Source organism: Lethenteron reissneri, chromosome 16, assembly GCF_015708825.2.
Source record: "Lethenteron reissneri isolate LAM-NWPU_2019-01 chromosome 16, ASM1570882v1, whole genome shotgun sequence".
Taxonomy (NCBI): domain Eukaryota; kingdom Metazoa; phylum Chordata; class Hyperoartia; order Petromyzontiformes; family Petromyzontidae; genus Lethenteron; species Lethenteron reissneri.
In genome coordinates, this window is record NC_083794.1 from 11,623,296 (window position 1) to 11,647,549 (window position 24,254).

Sequence of the window (24,254 nt, forward strand, 5' to 3'; positions counted from 1 at the left end):
TATTCTTGGGTTTTTTCGGTAAAGTCACGTAGGTAAAAAAACATTAAAAAGTAAAATAAAATAAAAAGATGTTTCTTGTTCACGTTTTTTTGTTTGTTGCCGTTGCACCCGAGTCAAGAGCCACGTGGCTCATTGGGGCTACACCTTCATGAATGAAATGAAACTAAAACCTCACCACCCCGCCCCACATCTCTCGTCATTTCCCCGCACGGATGTCGTCTCGTTGAGCAGCTTCGTCGCGGAAACTCCCTCCTCCGCATAGGAAGTCGTCAACGTTTCGTGCACCCCCCCCCTCCCCTCCCTGTGTGTCTCTCTCTCTCTCCCCATCCTCGCTTCGAGACACGAAGTTGTCCGACTAAAATCCGCGTTCGGAGGTAAACCGCTTCGTGGTGTCCCGATCATTGGGCGCGCGTGTCTCTAAACGCATTCGCTCTTGGGTTGAATGTGAGATCAATTGCTGAACTGTCAACCCCCCCACACGGTTTAACCTTCTTGTACACGGACATCCAGATGGCAGGTCCATACGGCGTACAGCCTAGTGTAGTGTATAGTGTATATTAGTGTAGTTTATAGTGGTGTAGTGTATAGTGGTGTAGTGTATATTAGTGTAGTGTATAGTGGTGTAGTGTATAGTGGTATAGTGTGTATAGTAATGTAGTGTATAGTAATGTAGTGTATAGTAGTGTATAGTAGTGTATAGTAGTGTAGTGTATAGTAGTGTAATGTATAGTAGTGTGTATATAGTAGTGTAGCATGTATAGTAGCGTAGTGTGTAGTGTATAGTAATGTAGTGTATAGTAATGTAGTGTATAGTAGTGTAGTGTATAGTAGTGTAATCTATAGTAGTGTAATGTATAGTAGTTTATATATATAGTGGTGTAGCGTGTATAGTAGTGTAGTGTGTATAATAGTGTAGTGTATAGTGGTGTAGTGTGTATAGTAGTGTAGTGTGTATAGTAGTGTAATGTATAGTAGTGTAGTGTATATTAGTGTAGTGTATAGTAGTGTAGTGTATAGTAGTGTAGTGTCTAGTAGTGTATAGTAATGTAGTGTATAGTAATGTGTGTATAGTAGTGTAGTGTGTATAGTAGTGTAATGCATAGTAGTGTAGTGTGTATAGTAGTGTAATGTATAGTAGTGTATAGTAGTGTAGTGTGTAGTGTATAGTGTAGTGTATAGTAGCATACCTGTCAACCCACACGGTTTACTCCGTATTCTTGTACAGGGAAATCGAGTTGGCAGGTCCATAGAACGTACAGCCGTTTCAATACGGGCAAAAAAACATGTATTTGTCTATTTGTTTGTGTTTCTTCCTTGTGATGGGCCTTTGTAGGATGAACATTGAGATTTTGAAGGGGCACGGGGTGACCAATATGTTCTGAATTGGTCTGTAATAAGGCGGAGGGCACTGATAAGGGGTTGACAGGTATGAAGCTGTATATTTACAAACACTCATTATTCAATGGTGTGTGTTTCTGTGTCTCATTCGCGTGGCAATGCAGTGTGGCATTTGACACCGTAATGTGACAGCCTAAGTGACACTTCGTATTGCGGTAACTTGGGAACCAGTATTGTAACGCATGTTGTAGTGCTGTTTGTGCATGTGCCTATCTATTGTTTACGTATGCAGGAATTTTTGTGTTGGTACATGTACGCAAATTACAGAGCCTCAAACGGTCATGCATAGAACTTGATTTGAAGCTTACGTGACTGCAGGAATTACTCTTTGGCTCTTTCGGTAAAGTCACTGGAAAGAAAATAAGTTAAACAATAGTGTACGACGTTTCGATTGCAACACAAGCAACCGTCATCAGGTAGAACTACATTTGAGAGAGAGACAAAACACAGGACACGGAGACACACAGACAAGCAGAGAGAGAGAGAGACAACACAGAGACATACACAGAGAGACACACACAACATAGACACACAGACAGACACAAGCAGAGAGAGACAACACAGAGACACACACAGAGAGACACACAACATAGACACACAGACAGACACACAAGCAGAGAGAGAGACAACACAGAGCCACACACAGAGAGAGACACACAACATAGACACACAGACAGACACACAAGCAGAGAGAGACAACACAGAGGCACACAGAGAGAGACACACAACATAGACACACAGACACACAAGCAGAGAGAGAGACAACACAGAGACACACACAGAGAGAGACACACAACATAGACACACAGACAGACACACAAGCAGAGAGAGACAACACAGAGGCACACAGAGAGAGACACACAACATAGACACACAGACACACAAGCAGAGAGAGAGACAACACAGAGACACACACAGAGAGAGACACACAACATAGACACACAGACAGACACACAAGCAGAGAGAGAGACAACACAGAGACACACACAGAGAAACACACAACATAGACACACAGTACTGTACTGTAGAGGGCACATCTATTATAATCTAGGTTTTTGCCCCGTCCAAGAACGGGTGTTTTTCAGTAAATCTGAAACTTGCAAGCGTGAATCAGACCGCGACGTGATATTCATTGCATCCATTCGTGTGAAGTTTGTAAGGTGACACAGGCCTATTTAATTTAAAGGTTATAATCCCTTGTTCATCATGACGTCACGGAGATCACGTGACGACGTGAGGGTTCTACCTTTGTCGTGAGGGTTGTAGGTTAACGCCCAGGAGGGGGGAGGAGGCGCCTCGCCCCCCCATGTGGAGTGACGTCACCCGCTAATTATTTTGAATGGGGGGCGTGGTGTCCATTTGGAGGACGTCACCTGGCCATGATTATTCATGAGAGGGGGCTGTTCGATGTGGAGTGACGTCATCTGCTCATTATTATTAATGAGGGGGGTCCATATGGAGGACGTCACCTGTTCATGATTATTCATGAGAGGGGCTGGTCGACGTGGAGTGACGTCACGCGCGGGACACACAGACATTTTTGGCTCATTATAGTAGTAAACACCCCACTAATATACGTGATAGAAACATCAACATTTGATTGCAACTCCTCCGCATCTCTCCGTCCGATTTCAATCCTGGAGACTGATTGAAAATGCAAACACTCCCCTCTCTAAGATGTGGAGCCATCATTTACACAGTCCAAGACTGTATTGCATTGTACGTAATCGCTCATTGAGACGTAATGTAGATCGAGTCATTACATTGTTCGCACTTAAGTTCTGTAGTGCTACTGAGTTACAGCGGCAGTCCAATAATCCGCGGTGATACCGCAGGAACCGTATTGTGGATCTGTTGATACACATTCCGCTCCAAGTCTAAGAAATCCTAAAATAATTCTGTACGAAGTCAATATTTATTGTTTAGCAAAACAAGAGTTTTACATCTGCGCATCACTGCAGCCCCTACCACTTGTACAGATCACGACTGGCTGACAATCAGTGTGTTTTTTAACCCCCCGACGCTTTGTGCCGCAGATATCGGGAGATACAAGCCGCTCCAGGAGAAGATCCAGACATCCGCGAATCTTTCGTGGATGTCTGGATCCACAAGCGTGGCAAGTTTGCTGACCATTCGCACAAATACAGCATCCTATTTTTTCTAAAAATGAACCTTTTTTTGTTTGTTTTGTTTAGAGGGTCAAGTTGGGTCTAATAACACATTAAAGCTACACGTTGTGACTACAACATGGGACCTTTCGTGCCAGTATCAAAGTGTCAAAAGACAAGGCATCATATATTACCAGAGCATGTTTTTGTTTGCATGTTCACCACAACTATGTATGGTTAATGCAGACATGATTCCTTGCACAAGGGTTTCTGTTTGGTGTTTGAACATCTTAACACCTCCTGTTTTATTGACAGAAAGGGTAAAACCTGTTCTTATGTTGTGACTAATTTGTCATGAGTAACGAAACAGCTGTCCCCATGGTTAAATTTGCACATTACTGTATACGGATAGCTAACACTGTTAACGTATGTGTCATTGTTAACTTTCTGTGCCTTATCACCTGTGAATGGGCTGATATTTACAGTAAGTAGTAAAATGGCTGCTGGCCTTTTAAAAATGCTTAATCTAAGGTAACCAGTCTCACAACACTAAAAAGTATTTCTTAATGCTCATGTTTCAGTTGAGTTTCTAACTGCTGTTTTTCTTTTTATCGTGAAGACATTCTAGTGTGAAGTTCACACGAGCGAGTGGATCAGGGCTAGAGAAATGGCTGCATCGAAGGAGCAGCTGGAGAATGATCTGACGTGCCCCATCTGCTTCCAGTACTACCAAGACCCCGTTATTTTGCACTGCAAGCACAGCTTCTGCAGAAAATGCATCCTCAAGACCTGGGAGCATGGGCCCAGCAACTGCCCCCACTGCCGCATGTCGTTTTTCTTCATGGACAGACAGGAGATGGAGCAGAAGCTGGAGAATAATTTCCAGCTTGCCAACATCGTGGAGAACTTCGCCTCCTTCAAATTAAGCACTGCGGCTCCTAAGCCAGCTCCAAAGAAAAAAAAGAGTCCAAAAATTGTCGCCAGTCTCGTCTCGGTGCCTAAAGATGTGTCGGTTGATACTCCCATCATGTGCGATTTGTGCGTTGGCGCAAAGAGGCAAGCCGTCAAGACCTGCCAACTGTGCATATTCTCCATGTGTCAGGAGCACTTGGAGCCTCACCTGATCAACGAGGCCTTCAGGCATCACATCTTGGTGAAACCCTGCAGACCCGTGAAGCTCAGACTCTGCCTCGAGCACAGAGAGCCTCTCAAGATGTACTGCACACAGGACAATGTGTGCGTGTGCACTGTCTGTTGCATGGCAGGAAAGCACCGTGGGCACGATATCACGGCGATTGATGAATTTGCTACCAATAAGAAGGTACGAAAAAAATATAAACAAAAAACCCGGCAAATTTATTTACGATGAATTAAATATACTGTACGTACTAGGTTAGCACTTGGCTTATAGCCTTGACCTCTATTTCATGGTGTTCATATGCCATTGTGAACAACACATTTCCTGTGGCAGTCTTATGCAGGGTCGGACTTATGGGACAAATGGACAACAGCCCATTTGTCCCATAAGCCATCGTCGAATGTTGCTACCACACACTACGATTGACATCAATAATTCACTGGCTGTTATTGAAGTCGAGATTTGAAAGTTGGGCCGCATTTGTATGGCCTAACTCCGGAACTAACCCAGTGGCCAAATCATGGTTGGCTTGGTCCAACCCTGGTCTTATATGTTGGTTGAACTTGCAGATGCAAATGGTACTTTTTGGTTTAGGGCAGCCCACTGATAATTGCGTGAAGGATTGACTAACAAAGAAGGACCACATTTAAAAAATGTTCATAAAAGATATTGCTGTTACTTTTCTGTAATATTGATGTAAATCTTAATGTCAGTATAATCCCTTGATGTTTATGTATCAATTTCAAAGGTGCTTTGCCTTGGCATTGGTGATTTTATATAATATTCCAGTTTCATATGAAAACAAACATTGAAATGTCAGGCAATTATACAAATTAGGCAACCTAACATTCAAGATTTTAAAATAGCCTAAATAGAACTTATTTATGAAGTATAATTTTGATTGTTATTATAGGTTATAGAAAATGTCTTATTTATAGAAAAAGACCATGTATCTCAATGTGGATGTAAACGTCAGTTTGAAAGTGAACAAACTATTTCACCTTGAATTATACTCCAAATTGGTAGACTATACCCAAGTAAAAGCTATAAGAGCTTTTTACTTGGCTTTTTTACTTGGCTTTTTGGGGTATAGTCTGAAATGGCTGAGCCATTGCATGATGATACTAATGATTATTCACATCTATGTATTGTGTGAAATGGACATCCAAAATCGTGATTCTGCTCAATATTAAACTTAAGTTTTACTAAAATGTGAAGGATGTGGGATATTGGACCATTATTAATTACCTTTATTTTTCTATTATTTAGAAAAAGCTGTACAGTGACCTTCAAAATCTCAATTCAGCTAAGGCCACAGACATAAAAAAACTGGATATTCTAAAGAAGACGGAGGAAAACGTGAAGGTATTTTACAATTCTAACGCTCAACACCATGCTCCAGATACTTCACATGTTAAGCACAGATTTAAAAAAAATTGTCAGAAGAAAATGTCAGCTCGATTGGATCACGGGAAGTGGGTTAAACAACGACCGAAAGATTTGCACGGTCGTAAGCGCGCAAGCAAGCAAGCAAGTGAACTTAATATAAAGGATTTAAAAAGGCAGCAGGGCGTGGTGCTGGCCACCCACCCCCTCGTGTGCTGTACTGGCCTTCATAGGTGCTCGCTAACAGCACTTGCTCTAACAGTATCTTAAGGCTATACGGAGGAATGTTGTCTTTGTACTGAACCATTTGGCAATTGGGAGCAGATGGCACCCCTATATTTGTCCTATTTAGTCAAGACAACTTGAATGAAAGTGCTAGTTCAGGACATTTTTATTTTGTAAATTTGAAACTGGAATGTATTTGTCCTTAGGATTAGTTGGGTATCCAATAGCCTGCATATATTCCAATTACTCATTCTATGTTGGTTAGCCGGTATGCTAAACATGAAACATATTTTGCACATGGAAAATTGGTGGCTTAGATATTACTGTGATGTTACATAAATAGATATACAAGAAGCAGGGCTATTTTTTTGACAACCTACAACAGAAGGAGGGTCGCGAGTGACTTGCTCAGATGGAAGCAAGGTGTTGAACACGTTACAACAGATCATTGTGGTGAGTTCTATTTATTTAATGGTTACTGCGTTATGGGACCTCCTTTGCCAGTACCAAAATATACTAATAGGGTTTTCCCCTTTTTTCTGGCAACAAAACTGATACCTTTTGCAAGGAATCATGCTTACATTAACCACAATACTTGCAGTCAAATGCAAACAAGTATTGTGGTTAATGTAAGCATGATTCCTTGCAAAAGGTGTCAGTTTTGTTGCCAGAAAAAGGGGAAAAACCCTATTAGTATATTTTGGTTCCTGCAAAGGAGGTCCCATGATGTAGCTGCTCACCCCGAGCTCTCATTACTCTGATGGTGCGTTGTCTTTGAACTGTGCGCCTTTTGGCATCATCTGGTCGAACACCGTATGAGACTAGGCTCTAAACAAAGCTGTCTCTGGTGTGGACCAATCAGTTTCAAGGACAATGCATACATTATCAGAGTATTGTTTTTGTTTGCATTTGACTGCAAAAAGGTATCAGTTTTGTTGCCAGAAAAAAGGGGAAAACCCCTATTAGGTTACTGCGTTGTCGACACGAGAGTGAAACTTTTGCCTATCCCTTACTGACACTCAGAAAGCGTCGGTGGAATTTAAGAAGAAAATCACCAGTTCGCTGGAGGCAGCGGTGACGGAGCTGCAGGCTGAGTATGGGCGTATGCAGCAACTTGCCCAAACGGAGGAGAGTCACATGCTTGAGAAGATTACCGGGCAGATCTCCCTGCGTGAGAAGAGCATGGAGGAGACACTTTCCATCAATGGCGAAGTGGAGGCACTGATGAGACACGAGGATGACATTGCATTTTTGGAGGTAGGCTGGTTACCTTTTGCACACTGCGTAGCCTAAATCGTAGATACGTGTGGGCTGTGGTGGAGGATCAAAGATGAGGACCGCAGTGAACAGATATGGAGGCTGTTTTGCCAAGTTAAATTAATCGCAAATGCTGATGGAAAACATGGGACCACAGTGGCCATAGACTGATGGACAAAAAACATATATTTTTTTACGTGAAGAAACAGACTTCTTGTCTGTTGTATTTTCAAAGCTGACTTCTTGTAACCTCGGTAAAGCACCTTCTGGATGTTTTAAAGTAAAGCTAGTGCATGCTGGTGTGCAACATCTTTAAGAGCATACATTATACATACACATGCTTTCAAATGAATAAAATAGCACTGCTACGTAACACATACAAATATTTTGCAACAAAAAAAACGAACTCCTTCTAAGTTCTTACCATTAGAATTTCGAGCTTACCTTTAACTTTTTCTGATAAACCAATGTGAGTTGTCATGTGGTACCTTCATTGTTCTGCTGTGCTTTGCCTAATTTAGAAAGGTGACAAACATATAATTGTAAAATAAAATCTATATGAATGTCGCTTGTGATTCAACATGCAGCTAAGATTCTGTGAAATGTCTGCGTTTACAATGTAAAAAAAAGTTTATTGCCTTTTAAATAATATTAAATTTTTGCATGTTTGTTTTTCTGCTGTAGGAGTCTCAAGCCATGGAGGAAAGGTATGCACGTGCATGTAGAAAGGTCAAATGCAGGGCTATGGAATTCCATCACAACTGTGTAAATGTGAATGGGCATGTTGCAATATTGCAGTCACAGCTGTAAACTTTGGTTCAATTTCAGCAGAAAATGCTAATCCATCCGAGTCATTATGGTATCTCGATATGACTTTCATGCTCGTGCATGAATTGATCTCTGCTCTGGGTGAATGCGTGTCCCTGCACACAACCCATTCCGACGGATAGGCAAACACAATTTTAACATAGCCAGAAAGGGATATCTTTCCGTAAGGTTCTAGGAAGGAGACATATCTGCATTAGTGGCATACCAATGTCCTGCACATGAGTGAAAAAGAAGAATCTGTCTTTATATATCAGTTGAAAATTAGAGGTTAAATGCAACACAAATTAACATACAAATGCATCACTATTAAAAATAAACCCTGACATCTCTGGGTGTTGACCATCCTTTCGTCAGTCCGTGTATCACCAAGTTCAATTTGTCATTTTCACGTGTAGCAATGCAATCTGCAAAAGCACACTAGCAAACATCCTACTGGAATGATTTATATGGAATACACAAATAATATAAATGTGAAAATTAAACACATGGAAAAAAGAATTTAAATTAAGAAGCACCATTTCATACCAGAGAAGTAACACTACCATATCATACGCTGCAGTGGTGGCTCTTGACACGTACACTAGGTGGGACTGTTGTGAGTGACCTCTCATTCAGAAAATTTCGTCATGTTTTTGGCCTTCCCGTGAAAGTGATATAACTGTCTTATCTACCAACGGTAGGCATTTATAAACAATATGAAGCAAATTTCGATTTAAAGCTTTCGTGACTGCAGGGATTCATCTTCTTGGTTCTTTCAGTAAAGTCACGTAGAATGGAAATAATAAAATAAGAAAAATAAAACATAATAAAATAATTCTCACGACGTTTCGACAGACCTGTTCTTCACCTGAGGACTGCTGCTTGCATTGTGGCCGAAACGTCGTGAGAATAATTTTATTATGTTTTATTTTTATTATTTTATTATTTCCATTCTACGTGACTTTACCGAAAGAACCAAGAAGATGAATACGAAGCAAAACAACAAAGCACTAAAATGCTGTCTCCATGACCCTCAAGTCCACACTACACAACCCCTTTGACACTTCCAAAAGCCTACAGCGTGTAGGCCGTCAAGCTGCTATATTTGCACAGTGCAACCTCGCGCTGTAACATAGTCTCATTACAGCCACGGGCGCCTTTTTCACCGCCTTGAATGGGTCCCAAACGGCGTGGATAAAATGCGAGAAGCTGATCGCAACGAATGAAGGGGAAATCTCTCACTCGGACGCCAATCACAGCCGCCCCGAGACCTCCCCAAGGCACAAATCAGACTGCGGTGTTGTAGCGGTTTCTAATATGAACAACTTAAAATGTTATCTTCATTGGGCAATTTTCGTTGAAAGAATCATTATACTCTTCTTGGTTCTTTCGGTAAAGTCACGTAGAAGGGAAATAATAAAATAAAATAAATAAAACATAATAAAATACAAAAAAATAAAACATAACAAACAAAAATGAGAATTGTATTTTATTATGTTTTATTTTTATTATTTTATTATTTCCCTTCTACGTGACTTTACCAAAAGAACCAAGAAGATGAATCCCTGCAGTCACGAAAGCTTTAAATCGAAATCATTATACTCTTTTTTTTCTTTAACACAACAAAACAATTTATAGAAAAGTATTCTCATGACAAAAACTATTTCTCATCTCCAGCTGCTTGGTGGGGCGATGCCCCAACGCCCCTAGTGGACGAACCGCACCTGATGCACCATCTTTAAACCTTTAAATGTTTTGTTTTTATTTTAGGATCAAAAAGGCAATGAAGGGCCAGCCCGAAGCAAAAATTGTGACGAAAGACCTCTTTGCCAATTTGAAAGGCTCTATTACAGAGATAACCTCTCAAATCACGGAGTGGAAGGATCGAAACCAAATGTTGATGTGTAAGTATTTGAAAGGAGGTGGAGAAAATTGTGCGTGTACAGGTCACCCCCACTTTGTGCGGTAGATGCATTCCAAAAAATTAACCCGTAAAAACAAAGTTTTTCACTATAAATCCTTTATATGCGTGGCGGCTAGAGTCTTCTCGTCCTCTGGCTTGAGATGGCTGCCACCTATGGGTCAGATGATTGCCTGCCACCATTAAGCAATTGGTAATTAAATATAAAAAAAAATTCTAAAAAGTGTAAAATTTTGGAAACATTTTTTCACGAAAATAAATTGTCACGCACAACGAGTCTGTGTGCAAAATGTCAGCTCGATTGGATCACGGGAAGTGGGCTAAAAAACGACCGAAAGATTTGCACGGTCGTAAGCGCGCAAGCAAGCAAGCGAACTTAATATAAAGGATTTAAAAAGCAAAACCGCACGAGACAGCTGCCTGCCGAGTAGTCTACACAGCACACACACAAAGTGTCGTCCCACGTCCGATCGCATAGCCGCATATGAGTGACTTCAAACCGCATATTTTGAGTAGAAAAAGGGTGAGCTGCCGATACGTGAAATCTCCCAAAGTGAACCCGCATAAAGGGACGGAAACCTGTATTTTCATTTAAATAGCAATAAGAAAAGTATGTGGCGCTAGATGTACGATTCATGCATTTCCTATGCTCGCAAATTGTGCTGATTGAGTTGTATGTGCTTTATTTGTGATATAAATTGTAATTTCAAGTGGCCTAAAGTATGATAACTATTGAAAAATACCCATCAATTACAATATAAAGTAAAGTAGAATGTTGATATAATAATATATCCATTGATGTATGTGTAGGTGTGGCCATACCATAATTAACCATGCTGGTCGGTACGAGTTGGTAAAGGGGATTTGCCCAGCACCAGTTCGAATATCACTCGCCACTGATGTTAGCCGTGGCCGGGAATGGAACTCGGGTAAATTGACTCAGAGCACAGTGCTGCTACCCACGGCACCGCTGCTCTGCCCCCATCATTTATGTATGCCATACAATATTTCTAAACCAAACTGCAGCATTGCGAGATAAGATGCGCTCTGCGTGCGTTTGTTGTTGTTGACATTCACCAATGTGAACGATTTTGATGGCAGCTTTCAGGAACATCGCCGTGGATTCATGACACAGCCCATTGTCACCTTGAAGTCGCCAAAGACAGGAAGAGGTTGTGCCTGCCAAGGTTCCAAAATAGAAAGGAGATCGCCGACATGCCCCAGAGGTTTTCGTTTTGGAGACAAGCGTTGAGCTGCGAGAGCTTCACGTTTGGGCAGCATTACTGGGAAGTTGGTGTTGAAGAGAGCGATGAGTGGGCCGTAGGAATTGCCTACAGCTCCTTGCCGAGGAGAGGGAAAGGTGCCTTAATCGAGCTGGGTGGGAATGATAAATCATGGTGTCTTGAGAATAATTCTGGTGCCGTGACGGTCAATCATCGAGCGGATAAAACGACATTGCAGATTAACGGCAACCTCAAGAGGATTGGTGTCCTGCTGAATTGTGATGGGGGAACTGTTGCCTTTTACAATGTATGTTTAGTTAAGACACACCTACATACATTCAGCACGGCATTCACAGAGCCAGTGTTTGCCGCTTTTAAAGTCATGAGTGGGGCATTGACCATGTGCTCACCGTGAAGTCGTCATTAATGTTATTCTTTGGTCCTTTCGGTAAAGTCACGTAGGTATAAAATAAAATAAATTGCTTGATGATGGACCCTTGTGTTGCGCCTGAAACGTCGTGGTTTATTTTATTTCTACCCACGCGACTTTACCGAAAGCACCAAAGAGTATGGATTCCTGCAGTCACGAAAGATTCAAATCAAGATATTAATGTTACTTGAAATGTAGCACCTTTTTAACATGGAGGCTTTCACGACCAATATCCATGTGTCGTTTGCCCACTTCCACCCGACACAGCCAATTAGTGAGGTTTTCTTTTACGAATTGGAGATGCATTGTGTTTTAGAAAGCTTGTCTGTAGCTTCAGACCAGCAATCTTACACTGATTTTACTGTTCTGTTTAAAATGTGCGACAAGTTTTTTCACAGTCAATTTTATTTCATTTTCTTATGGGTATGGAGTGCTGCAACAGTAATTATAACAATGCTAATATTGGTTTTCGGGCACCCTATTCTTTTTATGTAACTTTAAAACATTATACTGTGTTTTAGAAAGTAGAACTATTGATTTAACCAAAGCATGTAATTTTTTCTCCTGGTCTTGCTCTTAACGATTAAATGACATTGTGGCTTTGTGCAAAAACGAATGGAATTAAATAAAGCGATTCTGCCAAATTCATGTTGCAGTTGTTTTGGCCTGGTCCGTCGTGCATAATAGATAGTCCCATTCAAAATATCAATGGGTTGATATTTGGGTTGATATTTGTTCTACAACATGCTATGGATTCGCAACAAATATTAAAAAGCTGCACGTTGAAGACTTATGGATACATTTTACCAAAGCCCACGGAGTTTTAGTTACAGTTTTCAGTTTCATTTATTTGGTATAGCCCTGTGAGCCATTCGGCTCTTGAATCGGGTGCAACCGCAACAAACAAAAGACAATAACATGAACAAGAAAACATCGTCAAGTGACTATGTGACTGCAAACAGAAAATCCGGGAAAAACCAGCAAAATATTCCAAAAAAAGCACCGTACACCAACGCTGTGTGCGAAACATGTAACCCAACTCCATTCCAAATGTGCTATCGTCACCGTGCTAGAGTGGAGAATGGCCCGGCGGATAAGGTGATATCACAGAACCAATGATGAGGTCCTTTCAAGTAACCTCTTATACTGGTAGGAACCTCCTGATTACACCAGCCCACAGGGGATTATTGTGTCCGTCCGTCGTGCAGGGAGGGGCTGGGTGGGGAGGGAGGGGCTGGGTGGGGAGGGGAGGGTTAGGAGGGGCTGGGTGGGGAGTGTGGGGCTGGGTGGGGAGGGGAGGATGGGGAGGGGAGGGGAGGGTGGGGAGGGGCTGGGTGGGGGGTGGGAGGGGTGGGGCTGGGTGGAGAGGGGCTGGTCACCCCGTGGTGCCCTTATAAAACTCAACGTTTAACCTACTCACGCCGGCTTGTGCCCGCCCTCACAGTCGGGCATATTTGCGGAATACACCACGCCGCCGTTGACCCTGGCCATTGACCGAGCAACCCAACGTTCCTACCAGCTCCCTCCGCAGGAATGTGTTTCAAAGTACACTCCAAGTCGATGGCACTGCCCTTTCTCAGGCGCCTCTCTGTTGCACGGGCGTAGCAACTATTTCTCACAGCTTGATTTTGTCCTAATTGAGCGAAAACGCAATTTGATGTTGTTGTTGTGTGTGCCCTCATTGATAACTGGCCCAAGACCATCAACTTCCTCGGTGTAAGGACCGCGTTTAGTCACGGGTGGCTCGGCGATAATGGGGAAAGTAAACATTGGTTATGTCAATTCTCAATTAGTTCCAGCCCTGGAGCAAATATTTGTACCGCAAAGGGAAGGAATATTTGAGTTCGGGCAAAGAAAGGGACTATTAGGGAAAAAGAGACGGTATAATGAATAAAACAATTACACTGAAATTAGCAATTGTTTATAAGTAAGTTGTAAAATTGAGGTTGTAGTTGAATATACACGTATATGGACCTAGACGCAATTAAAAAAAAAAGGTACAAATATTTGGAAGGGGAACCAATATTTACAAAATTCCTCAATAAAATAATGTTATTCCCAAACATTGCTTCCTAGGGGGAAGTAATATTGTTCGCTACCGGGCGATACAAACGCTCTCCGACACCACCTCGGCGAGCTTTAACACATTCCTGCCGAGGGAGCTGGTAGGAGCGTTGGGTTGCTCGGTCAATGGCCGGGGTCAACGGCGGCGTGGTGTATTCCGCAAATATGCCCGACTGTGAGGGCGGGCACAAGCCAGCGTGAGTAGGTTAAACGTTGAGTTTTATAAGGGCACCACGGGGTGACCAGCCCCTCCCCACCCAGCCCCACCCTCCCCTCCCCACCCAGCCCCACCCTCCCCACCCAGCCCTTCCCCACCCTCCCCACCCAGCCCCTCCCCACCCTCCCCACCCAGCCCCTCCCCACCCTCCCCACCCAGCCCCTCCCCACCCTCCCCACCCAGCCCCTCCCCACCCTCCCCACCCAGCCCCTCCCCACCCTCCCCACCCAGCCCCTCCCCACCCTCCCCACCCAGCCCCTCCCCACCCTCCCCACCCAGCCTCTCCCCACCCTCCCCACCCAGCCCCTCCCCACCCTCCCCTTGCCACCCAGCCCCATCCTCCCCACCCAGCCCCTTCCCACCCAGCCCCACCCCACCCAACCTCTTCCACCCTCCCTCCCCACCCAGCCCCTCCCCACCCTCCCCTCCCCACCCAGCCCCACCCTCCCCACCCAGCCCCTCCCTTCCCCACCCAGCTCCTCCCTGCACGACGGACACAATAATCCCCTGTGGGCTGGTGTAACCAGGAGGTTATTACCAGTCTAATCATTCCCGAGCCACTCAGCCACCTCAAGTGTAGCTGCATATTTAACAGACGAGGCCTCCTCTGGATAAACCAGTTAGACAATGCCACACAGCGAGAGGAATTCATCGTGTATCGGTATCAAGGCAGAGGTGAGATCTGCGTTTACCTGCAGCTCCTAAATGTATTATTCATAGGAAAGATATTGACTTCGAGGTCAGCTGGGCTTGATCGTGCGGCCAATTGGGAATGGGCCGGGTTCATTCTTGCTACAAAAAAGGTACATTTTGATTTCGCCCCCAGGTCATGTGTACATAATGCAGGCTATTATACGTGAATTAAAAACGTGCTCTCTGTGTTGGAGGTATGTACGCATTGCCTCTCCATTATACTCGGCAGTTCGCACAAAAGGGAATGCATCTACACGAAAGATAACACTCACCATAGATCCCATGCACCGTTGTGTTTCCGCTTAAACTTACAAATGTTAAAACAAATGTGATTGTTTTAGTTTAAACGGCATTGTCGAGTAGCACTACAATTTACGGCAAACCAGTAAATGGGAGCTACTGTATGTCTCTAATGGATATATACAACCTCCAAACAGTGTGTTTCTTCTCCCTACTAGTCCATGAAAACAAAATAGTGTTTACAGGAAAATGAATAGAATGGCAGTGTTGCTCCAGCGCACAATATGTTCATTAAGACATGGCGAAGAAACCATGAGTGGGGTTTGCTCGCTTCCCATGCGTAGAGCGGCTGGCGTTCTTTGCTTAACTCTGGCATTCTCTTTTTTAAATCCTTTATATTAAGTTTGCTTGCTTGCGTGCTTGCTTGCTTACGACCGTGCAAATCTTTCGGTCGTTTTTTAACCCACTTCCCATGATCCAATTGAGCTGACATTTTCCACACAGACTTGTTGTGCGTGACAATTAATTTTCGTGAAAATTTTTTCCCCAAAATTTTACACTGTTTAGGGAATTTTAAAAAAAATATTTAATTATCAATTGCTTAATGCTGGCAGACAATCATCTGACCCATAGGTGGCAGCCATCTCAAGCCAGAGGACGAGAGGACTCTAGCCGCCACGCATATAAAGGACTTAGAGTGAAAAACTTTGTTTTTACGGGTTAATTTTTTTGTGGCCATGGACCTGGGAAGCGTGTTATATGATACGGTAGAAAAAAAATCAACACATTCGTAAATAACACTGTGATCTTAAAAGGAAATATGTTATCGGTGAATTACGGGCAATTGTCATTCATGTGCTATGAGGAAGGGCCATTTCCCAACACGTCGTTTATGATGTTATTTTTGTTACTTTGGGGCAGTATTATCGATGAGTGTGGGATTGTGTGTGTGTTATTTCTGTGTCCTTGTGCACCACTGCCAACGTAGGCAGCAATTACGAAAATAATTTGTGTCGACGGAATGTGGACAAACTCATCCAAATCTTCTCCTTCCAAATGTAATAACACGGTTTATATTCACGTAAACAAAGCAGTGCACGCATCTGTCATGCCAAGCATCCCATTAACCAGTCCCGATTTCCTACTCGTCATCTGTCTCGCTTTGCGACACCAACCTCATTTGCTATGGTAGAGGGATAGTGTGAGGAGCATGCCTCCACTTAACATGGGCGCCACGGTGGCGAGATGTTAACTGCCTCGCCTGCTATACAGAAGGATCGTGGTTTCGATCCCAATCCTGATGCCTGTATATTTGGAGTTTGCATGTCCTTTTCTCCCCGTGGTCCTCCGGTTTTCCCCCTGCCACATTTAGAAACATGCGTTTACAGTATTTGGCTGCTGCCTTACATGTTTAATGTGATAAGCCACTTTGTTGAGCTCCCGTTTGTGGCCAGAAGCGACCTGGCCACAACTGGGAGCTGGTAAAATAGAAAAGCAGTTTATGAATACGGGTGTATGGGTGTCGCCAACGACAAAGCCATCCACAAGAGGTCGCCATAACTCCACGTACCGACAAGGTGAAGCGAGAGAAATCTTGCTTGTTTACCCCGTAAAGTCACAAGTCTCATGACTTTTTTTTCTGGCGTTTTTGTTGTTGTTGCCAAGTTGCTCGCTAATAGGGGGGGGGGGGGGAGCATGGTTGCTCTTGTATAATTCAAATTGAGTAAAATTGTGGGTGCACATGTTCACATTTGGATATATCTGCATCACGTAATTCGGCGTTTAAAGTAAAACGTGTGCTGCATTTGTGCGTGTGAAAATACACATCTGTGCAGTGTGTTTGAAGATATTTCGATTATTGTTTGTTTAAGTGAGCAGCGTGACAAATATCTACCCAATTTAGAGGGTTAGGGGCCGTCCATAAATGACGTCACGCGATTTTTGACGATTTTTGACCCCCCCCCCCCGTCGTCACACGGGGTCACAAAAAGTCAGACCCCCCCTCAAATATGACGTCACAAAGCTCTGCCCCCCCCCCCCCAAATAAAACATGCTTCAAATCGCTTCAAATTAGTGTCTTTGTAGTGCGTATTTAATGTGGCGCTGCACTCTGATGTTGTAGGAGAAAACATGTATTAAAACGTCTATGTAATTAAGTAGAACGTGTTGTCTATATTTATTTAAAGTTACGCATTTTGATGCGACGTCACATTTCCCAAACCCCCTCCCCTCGTCACACATCGTCACATATGTCTGACGACCCCCCCCCCTAGGTGCGTGACGTCATTTATGGACGGCCCCTTAGGTCCTTGCTACCAAAGGCCCCTAAACTCACCCATTCGCGTGAAATCTCACAAGGCGAGTGCGAAAGGTTTTGTTATTTCTTCCGATCGGGTCGTCATGGAAAATTTCATGCATCTCTATCTCGCTCCGATCTGCCGAGAAGATTTCGGGAGATCGGCTTAACATTGCCCCAATCACGATCGATCGAGATGAAAGTCCGATTTCGTAACACGACCATTGCTCTTTGGTAAAGTCACGTAGAAAGAAATTTTATTAAATTATAGAATACGACGTTTCGATCGCAACACAAGCAGTCGTCATTAGGTAGAACTCAATTTGAGAGAGAGAGAGACTAAACACAGACACGGAGACACACAGACAGACATACAAGCCGAGAGAGAGAGACAATACAGAGACATGCTCTTAGTTCTTTCGGTAAAGTCACGTAGGTAAAAAAATTACTTTACCGAAAGAACTAAGAGTATGAATCCTTGCAGTCACGAAAGCTTCAAATCTAGAATGAATACAGAGACACAGAGAGAGAGAGAGAGACACGCACAGCATTGCTTTGGAGTTAATCTTGTTTCTTTTGGGTTTTTTGTTGTTGTTGAAAAATCCAGGTGTACATTTTGCGTGGAGAGAAACTCTTAAAACGTTAATAAGACACGGAACATCCAGAGGCTCCAAGTGACACAATGAGCGAAGAGTGTTTTCATTCACACCGTCGGCGGCAAGCAGAGGGCGGTGTCGCGGAATTAATTGTGCTGTATTATGCTCGCACATCAATGATGCATTGTATCCCTTTCATTAAAGGCATTATTAGGCAAACATCCCCAATGTGCAGGCTCCTCCTGAGGCTTTTCTTGGTTAAATTATCCCCCCCACACAAGTAGCAACGAGGTGTTTTTCTAGCATTCTGTGACTGGCTAATATTTTATATACTGTACATTACTTACAAAATGGGTCCACTGACTAAAGATAATTTCAATATTTCCTTCAACGTCTGGAAGCTAAACATTTTGGCCGTGTGGTGCAGTGGTTTGCACACACAGCTTCACAATCTGAAAGCTTGCGAGTTGAAATCCTGGTTGGGGATCCAACTTGGTCTTTCTCTGCACTGAGGTCGACAAAGTGAGTATCATTCTTCACCTGATGACGGCTGCTTGCGTTGTGGCCGAAACGTCGTGAGAATTATTTTATTATGTTTTATTTTTATTATTTTATTACTTCCCTTCTACGTGACTTTACCGAAAGAACCAAGAAGATGAATCCCTGCAGTCACGAAAGCTTTAAATCGAAAAATGAGTATCACTTTGTTGGAAATCGACAGTGGTGGCCTGCGTGGATAGGCTTGCCTCTGCCACAGCAATGTGGAATTTTGTGTGAGCAGTTAAACTACTTTGAAAGCAATCGACAATCATCTGCCCTGACATTTTTCCTCGGGTGTCCATTGAAAACGAGATGTTAATATTTCTGACATGGGATTAGAGAACACTGAATTTATTTGCATTTTATAACCTATAAACTATGTGTAGTTATATTGTAGTATACTGTTAAAATGCAATTTACTATTCATAAAGCAACCTGCCTATGACCCACTCACTACCTAGGATGTACCCAATCTCGTCACATCCCAAGCAGAGCTGAGTGGCTTCTGCTTGAGAAGGTTTACCGCCGTACAAGAACATCTGTTTACAGCCTGCAGGGTTAATGCGATGGAGACGACCCTACTGTTGTACTGTATGATGTCTGTATGCCTATACTCCCCGCCTTCTGAATCGTACCTGGGTCCTCACCCCCATTCCACCAACCCGTACTTGAAGTACATCCAAACAGACGGCGTGGAGGAAGCCCTCATACAACACTCGTTTGACAAAGGACTCTCTACTCGTACGAAGAAAGCAGTCATTTATAATAGTTTTTATACTCCTCTACCTACGAACGAGTTATGTTTCAAAGGTATGTTCGTAAGTCGAGTTGTTCGTAAGTTCAACTTTACTCCTGTCGATTCCAACCATGTTGTACGTCTTGTACACTAAACACGGAGAATGGCTTTAAAAGTTGTATAATCTCCTGTAGATGTAGATGCCACCACCCACCATCTATTGCGCGGCAATTGGACTTGCGACTCTCGGTCCGAACAGGCAACTGGACATACGGGACAGGTTTGTTTGTATCTCTGAAAGTTAGTAAGTGGAATATTCGCAAGTAGAGGAGTCCCTGTGTATCTTGATTTGCACAAACATCTGAACAATAGTGAACATGTGCATTCCTTCCTTGCTTGGGTGTACATCACTATTGAAAGGTCTGTGTGACACTGATGAGCACAGGATGTGAACGCTATTGGGTCTCGCATTTCCTTGTGTGCGAGTCACGCTTGCTGCCACACACGCCCACCATTTCCTCTTAAGCTCTCACTGGCAATGCCGTGCTTTTTACATTGATCAATGGACAAACGAGACCACATTTGAAGACATTTATTTCACAGTAGCTGATTGTAAAGTTGACAAACAATTAACACCCCCCCCCCTTCCACGTAAAATAATTCCATGAAAGCACCTCAAAACATATTACCATTTTACTCATTGTAACCATGAAAGCAAAATAAATAAATTTCGATTTAAAGCTTTCGTGACTGCAGGGATTCATCGTCTTGGTTCTTTCGGTAAAGTCTCACTGGTGAGAATTGTATTTTATTATGCTTTATTATTTTTATTATTATTATTTCCCTTCTACGTGACTTTACCGAAAGAACCAAGAAGACAAAATAAATAAATCACAGTTTCATTTTCGTACAGGGATGCTGTATAGCAGCGGAGCAATACAACACACGTAATAACTGCCAAGATATCTCGCCCCGAAGAAAAATACACGATTCTGTGTAACTCGAGGCGCTGGAAACGAGTTCAACAGCCACAACGCGCTCCGTGGGTTTGAGGAGGCTGCAGTCTTTGAGCTCTCTTACGTTTTGAAACTCCACGCTGTGTTTATTGCCGTACGACGCCCGTGCATACTAATGCTAACCATTTGCATTCAAGATGCACGGCTATGTAAAATACACGCAATCTTTAATGTATTAGGGTACATTACGTACAATTGCTCAGAATGTTTGTAAATGTTTGAAAATGTTTGATTTTATATATATTTACAACTGCTTTGGCGGTGGAATAAATAAATAGGGAGTTAAAATGTCGAGTTGACCGGAAAATAAACAGGATTTGGCCAAGAAGACCCCTTTATGAGAAATGAGGCTTTACTGAGGCCTTATGATGACTCCCTTGACCCAACTCATCCTTTGTCCCCGTCATATTGATTACCTTGTATATTATTACTAATTGCACCACAGCCTGTGTTTACTCATTGGAGAGGCGGTGGGGGGAGTTATTTGGCATCTTGTGGCCATGCATACTTGAGAACGGCAGTGGGATTTGGACATCCCTGAGCGAAAAAAAAAATTGTGCATTCCACAATTGAACTGCAAATGTGTGTGTGTGTCTGTAATAATGACTGCCGATGGTGCAGACGGAGCTAATGCCACTTTTGGACGTTTGTATATCATCATCGCGTAACTGTGGCCATGTCAAATTGCCACACAGGTAAGAAATAACTTGTACAGCTCTCCGATGTGGTGATGGGGTTGTACCGCGCGTTTTTGTTCGGCACGATGTCCGAAGTGTTAGCGCCACTTGCTTGGAGCTTCTTTGGGAACTGAATTAGATTTTTTTTAATATGCACTGAATGTTGTTCCTGAAAGAGAACCTCCCCACCACACGGCGCGAAACGTTGGACATCGCGCCGAACAGAACGCAGTTCAAACCATCAACCTCATTCGCGTGCTATATACAGCGCGATCTCGACATCATTGTACGTAATTTGTACGTCTGTGTGCTTAAATGCGAGTAATTGACCAATACAAGTTATGCAGATATAGATAATTGTGCATTAACACCCGTGAAAGTAACACCTGCAGTTTGTCGACCAGATTTGACCAAAAGCATAGCGACACGTGGGGATCGCCTGCCTTCGATCCGTTGTAGCTGACAGAGCAGAGGCTTCTGCCCACAAAATGCCCCAAGCCTGCCACGGGGCTGTGCTGGAGGTGAAATTTCCAGATTGAAAGGGTCAAAACTCGACCTCGACAATTGAAAATGACAGCTTCTCCACAACGGCAGCTGCGTTGGGTTGAAAGCACCCGGCCATTCCACTTTCCACAACCCTGACAGTTTAAGTTCCAGTTGTTAGCTAACCCTTTCTCTCTCTCTCTCTTAGAATTGTTTGGTTTTAACACAACAGTTTTATTTCAAAAATAAAACATTCGAAGGGTATTTTATTATTATAGTTGCCATGCTGCATCATTTAACCTCCATTCCAGAGTATTTCATTTGATATCAAAAAAATTGACAAAAGGATAAACGTTGGTGTTTAACAATTTGCCTTACCGTTTGCAAAGTCAAACCTATTATATTATGTACACGCACATATTGTATATATATACAACGATGGTTCCATGCTCACACACAGTCGAATATCGAGGTGGCCAGCACCACAGATTTAATTCACTGCACCAGCTAATAATTTAGGGCTGATGCTATCTTTTCGCGTTGTAAATTGAACTCAGGTTATCCGGTTCGTATCGCAATGCACTTACCACTGCCATCCGCACTCCCCCCCCCCTGTATACATATATGATAATTATTTCCTGTTATATACGAATTACACATGATGCACGGATTTGTTGATGACGTAAACGGGGGCGCTAAGCAATGCAACTAAGTTTGCACGGTTGGCTATAACTTGCATGATGTTATCGATGCAGTCTTGATAAAAAAAAAACTCACAATATTCTTGTGTAAATGTTCGCGCACGGGTTTGTTCTTGGACATGCGATCCCCGCAGACAGAAACTGTGACTTGGAGATATCTGGGTCTTGACAGATTTATTCGACACGCAGCTTTTGTAAGCCAGTAGTTTAGGTGACCGTGTCATTGGACCTTTCTTTTGGACAAGCGATGCAGTTAATGAAGGCATAAATCCCATATCCGATCATGATGAGTGGTGACAAGGCGACCAACAATATCGCGAAGAGCACCCATAGCACAGTCTTTCCAAATCTGAAAAATCTCTCCTTGTGTGGATTGGCCTTCTTGGCTGGCGTAACACTTGCAGTTACACGCTGTTGTTGCTGCTGCTGCTGATGATGATGATTGTATTGCTGCTGAGAATCATGAACGTAAGTCTCGTTTGATACCCAAGCGCTGGCTTTCCTGCCGAGTGTGAGAATGTAAGATTCGGTGTCGTTTATGATTGAACTTTGAACAGACAGGCTGTCAGCGCCAAGCGAATTCCGAAAACTTTTCCAGTGACTTAAGCGCACAGACCCATTGGTCGGCCGCACCTCTTGCGTGACAGAACCTTGTCGTTGCTCCAGCGAAACTTTGTGTGCTCCGTCAGGGGCTGTGTCGCCGTTTTTGGAGCAAGGTGGACGTTCATCGAACGAAAGTTTGTCCGATTGCACAGTCGGAGTGGCCCGTTGATACGCAGCCTCCAGCAACAGATCGCAGTCGATCACAATGGTGTTTGGAAGCTGGTCCACACTTAAAGTGGCATCGGCGTTCCGCTCTGCTGACAAGTCCACAAAGACGTTGCCGGGCTCCACGAACGATATTTCAACAGCGTCGTCAGCCCGCGGTGCGTTTTCGGCAAGTTTGTAACGCGATGGTGTTTCGTGCGAGCCATGTTCATTCTCTCGGTCAGGTGGCACGGGACCAGCGTTGACACTGATTTCGGACGTGTTCACAACGACGGTCTCCGAAACGCGCGCCTGCTCACTGGCGCAGTTCGCAGGCGGCGGTGTTTCGTCGAGGCTGAGAGTAGACGGACTGGCACCTGCAGGAGATGCGCACGCTGAAAAGGGATTGATGCTCGTCATGGTCAAATCGGCGTCGGCATCTCGACTGCCGCCGCCGACGTCCAAAGTGTGGGCTTCTGCGTCGGCACTGTGGCATTCAGAAGCGTCCGACTCGGACATTGCACCTTCGCGAACAAGCGCTCGTATATGCAACACGTGGCCCAATGGCGAGAACGTAGAAGTCCCCTTGTTTTTGTGTGTTCTTCTTTGCCCTTCAATTCATCAACATGCGCGCATCACCTGAAAGAAAGAAAGGCACAAAACAAGCCGCGCCGTTCAGGCAAAACATTCCACATTCTTACGATACGATTACAGTTATAGCCTCGGTCGCGTTTTTAACGGGTTACAATGTACAGGGTGTACATTGAACTACAACTACTTCTTCAAATCGGAGTCGCTATAGTCATCTCACCAGCTGTCAAGATCTTGTACCGTTGCGAGTCTTTGGAGCATCAACCCAGTGAGTCTTCACCTCCCCAGGTCTCGTAACAGCGACTTGCTTTGCCCTCAAATGCCGTTGGGGGAGTTTTAGTTTGTTCCACCACTGGCTCGCCTGGCATAATAGTAACATTATCATACTGACGCAACCCACGTCACTGATTCCAGTAAAAGGTTTATTTTTAGAACGACACACACACCTCGGCTAACACGCCAGACCAGATTTCTTGTTTACAATGAGCCACGGGCACGAAAAAAAAAGTTTATCAGTCGCGAGGGACTTGGGACGGAGCAGCGGACACTTTTCTAATCTTTGTATGGCTATTTGGCATCGTAAATACAGTGATTGTTTTCGGCGTTTGCTTTAAAAAAGAGGGAGGGAGGGAATTGTATGAGAAATGGCTGAGTGGCTCAGAAGATTAGATATCAAGTAACTGAGCTGGCTACTGCTGAGATGCTGCGATCGAATTGGGGCAGGCGTCCGTGATTAAACTGGCTTTTCAAGTGCAGTATCGGTT

At 43.6% G+C, this 24,254-nt stretch overlaps 1 protein-coding gene and 1 pseudogene across 2 annotated transcripts; one reads left to right on the plus strand and one right to left on the minus strand.

Moving 5' to 3' along the window:
• The first annotated feature begins 215 nt into the window (after window positions 1–215).
• On the plus strand, window positions 216–12,541 carry LOC133342993 (E3 ubiquitin/ISG15 ligase TRIM25-like; annotated as a pseudogene).
• Window positions 12,542–19,852: 7,311 nt separating this feature from the next.
• Window positions 19,853–23,841, minus strand: LOC133342995 (uncharacterized). Of its 2 annotated transcripts, none has more exons than XM_061552413.1 (2): window positions 23,711–23,841; window positions 19,853–23,538 (listed from the first exon to the last, which is right to left on the minus strand). In XM_061552413.1, exon 2 carries the CDS (start codon window positions 23,416–23,418, stop codon window positions 22,360–22,362), a length of 1,059 nt encoding a protein of 352 aa, XP_061408397.1. In that variant the 5' UTR covers window positions 23,419–23,538; window positions 23,711–23,841; the 3' UTR covers window positions 19,853–22,359. The 2 variants fall into 2 exon arrangements, with proteins under 2 accessions (XP_061408397.1, XP_061408398.1); XM_061552414.1 differs by having other exon boundaries at window positions 23,731–23,792.
• Window positions 23,842–24,254: the final 413 nt, after the last annotated feature.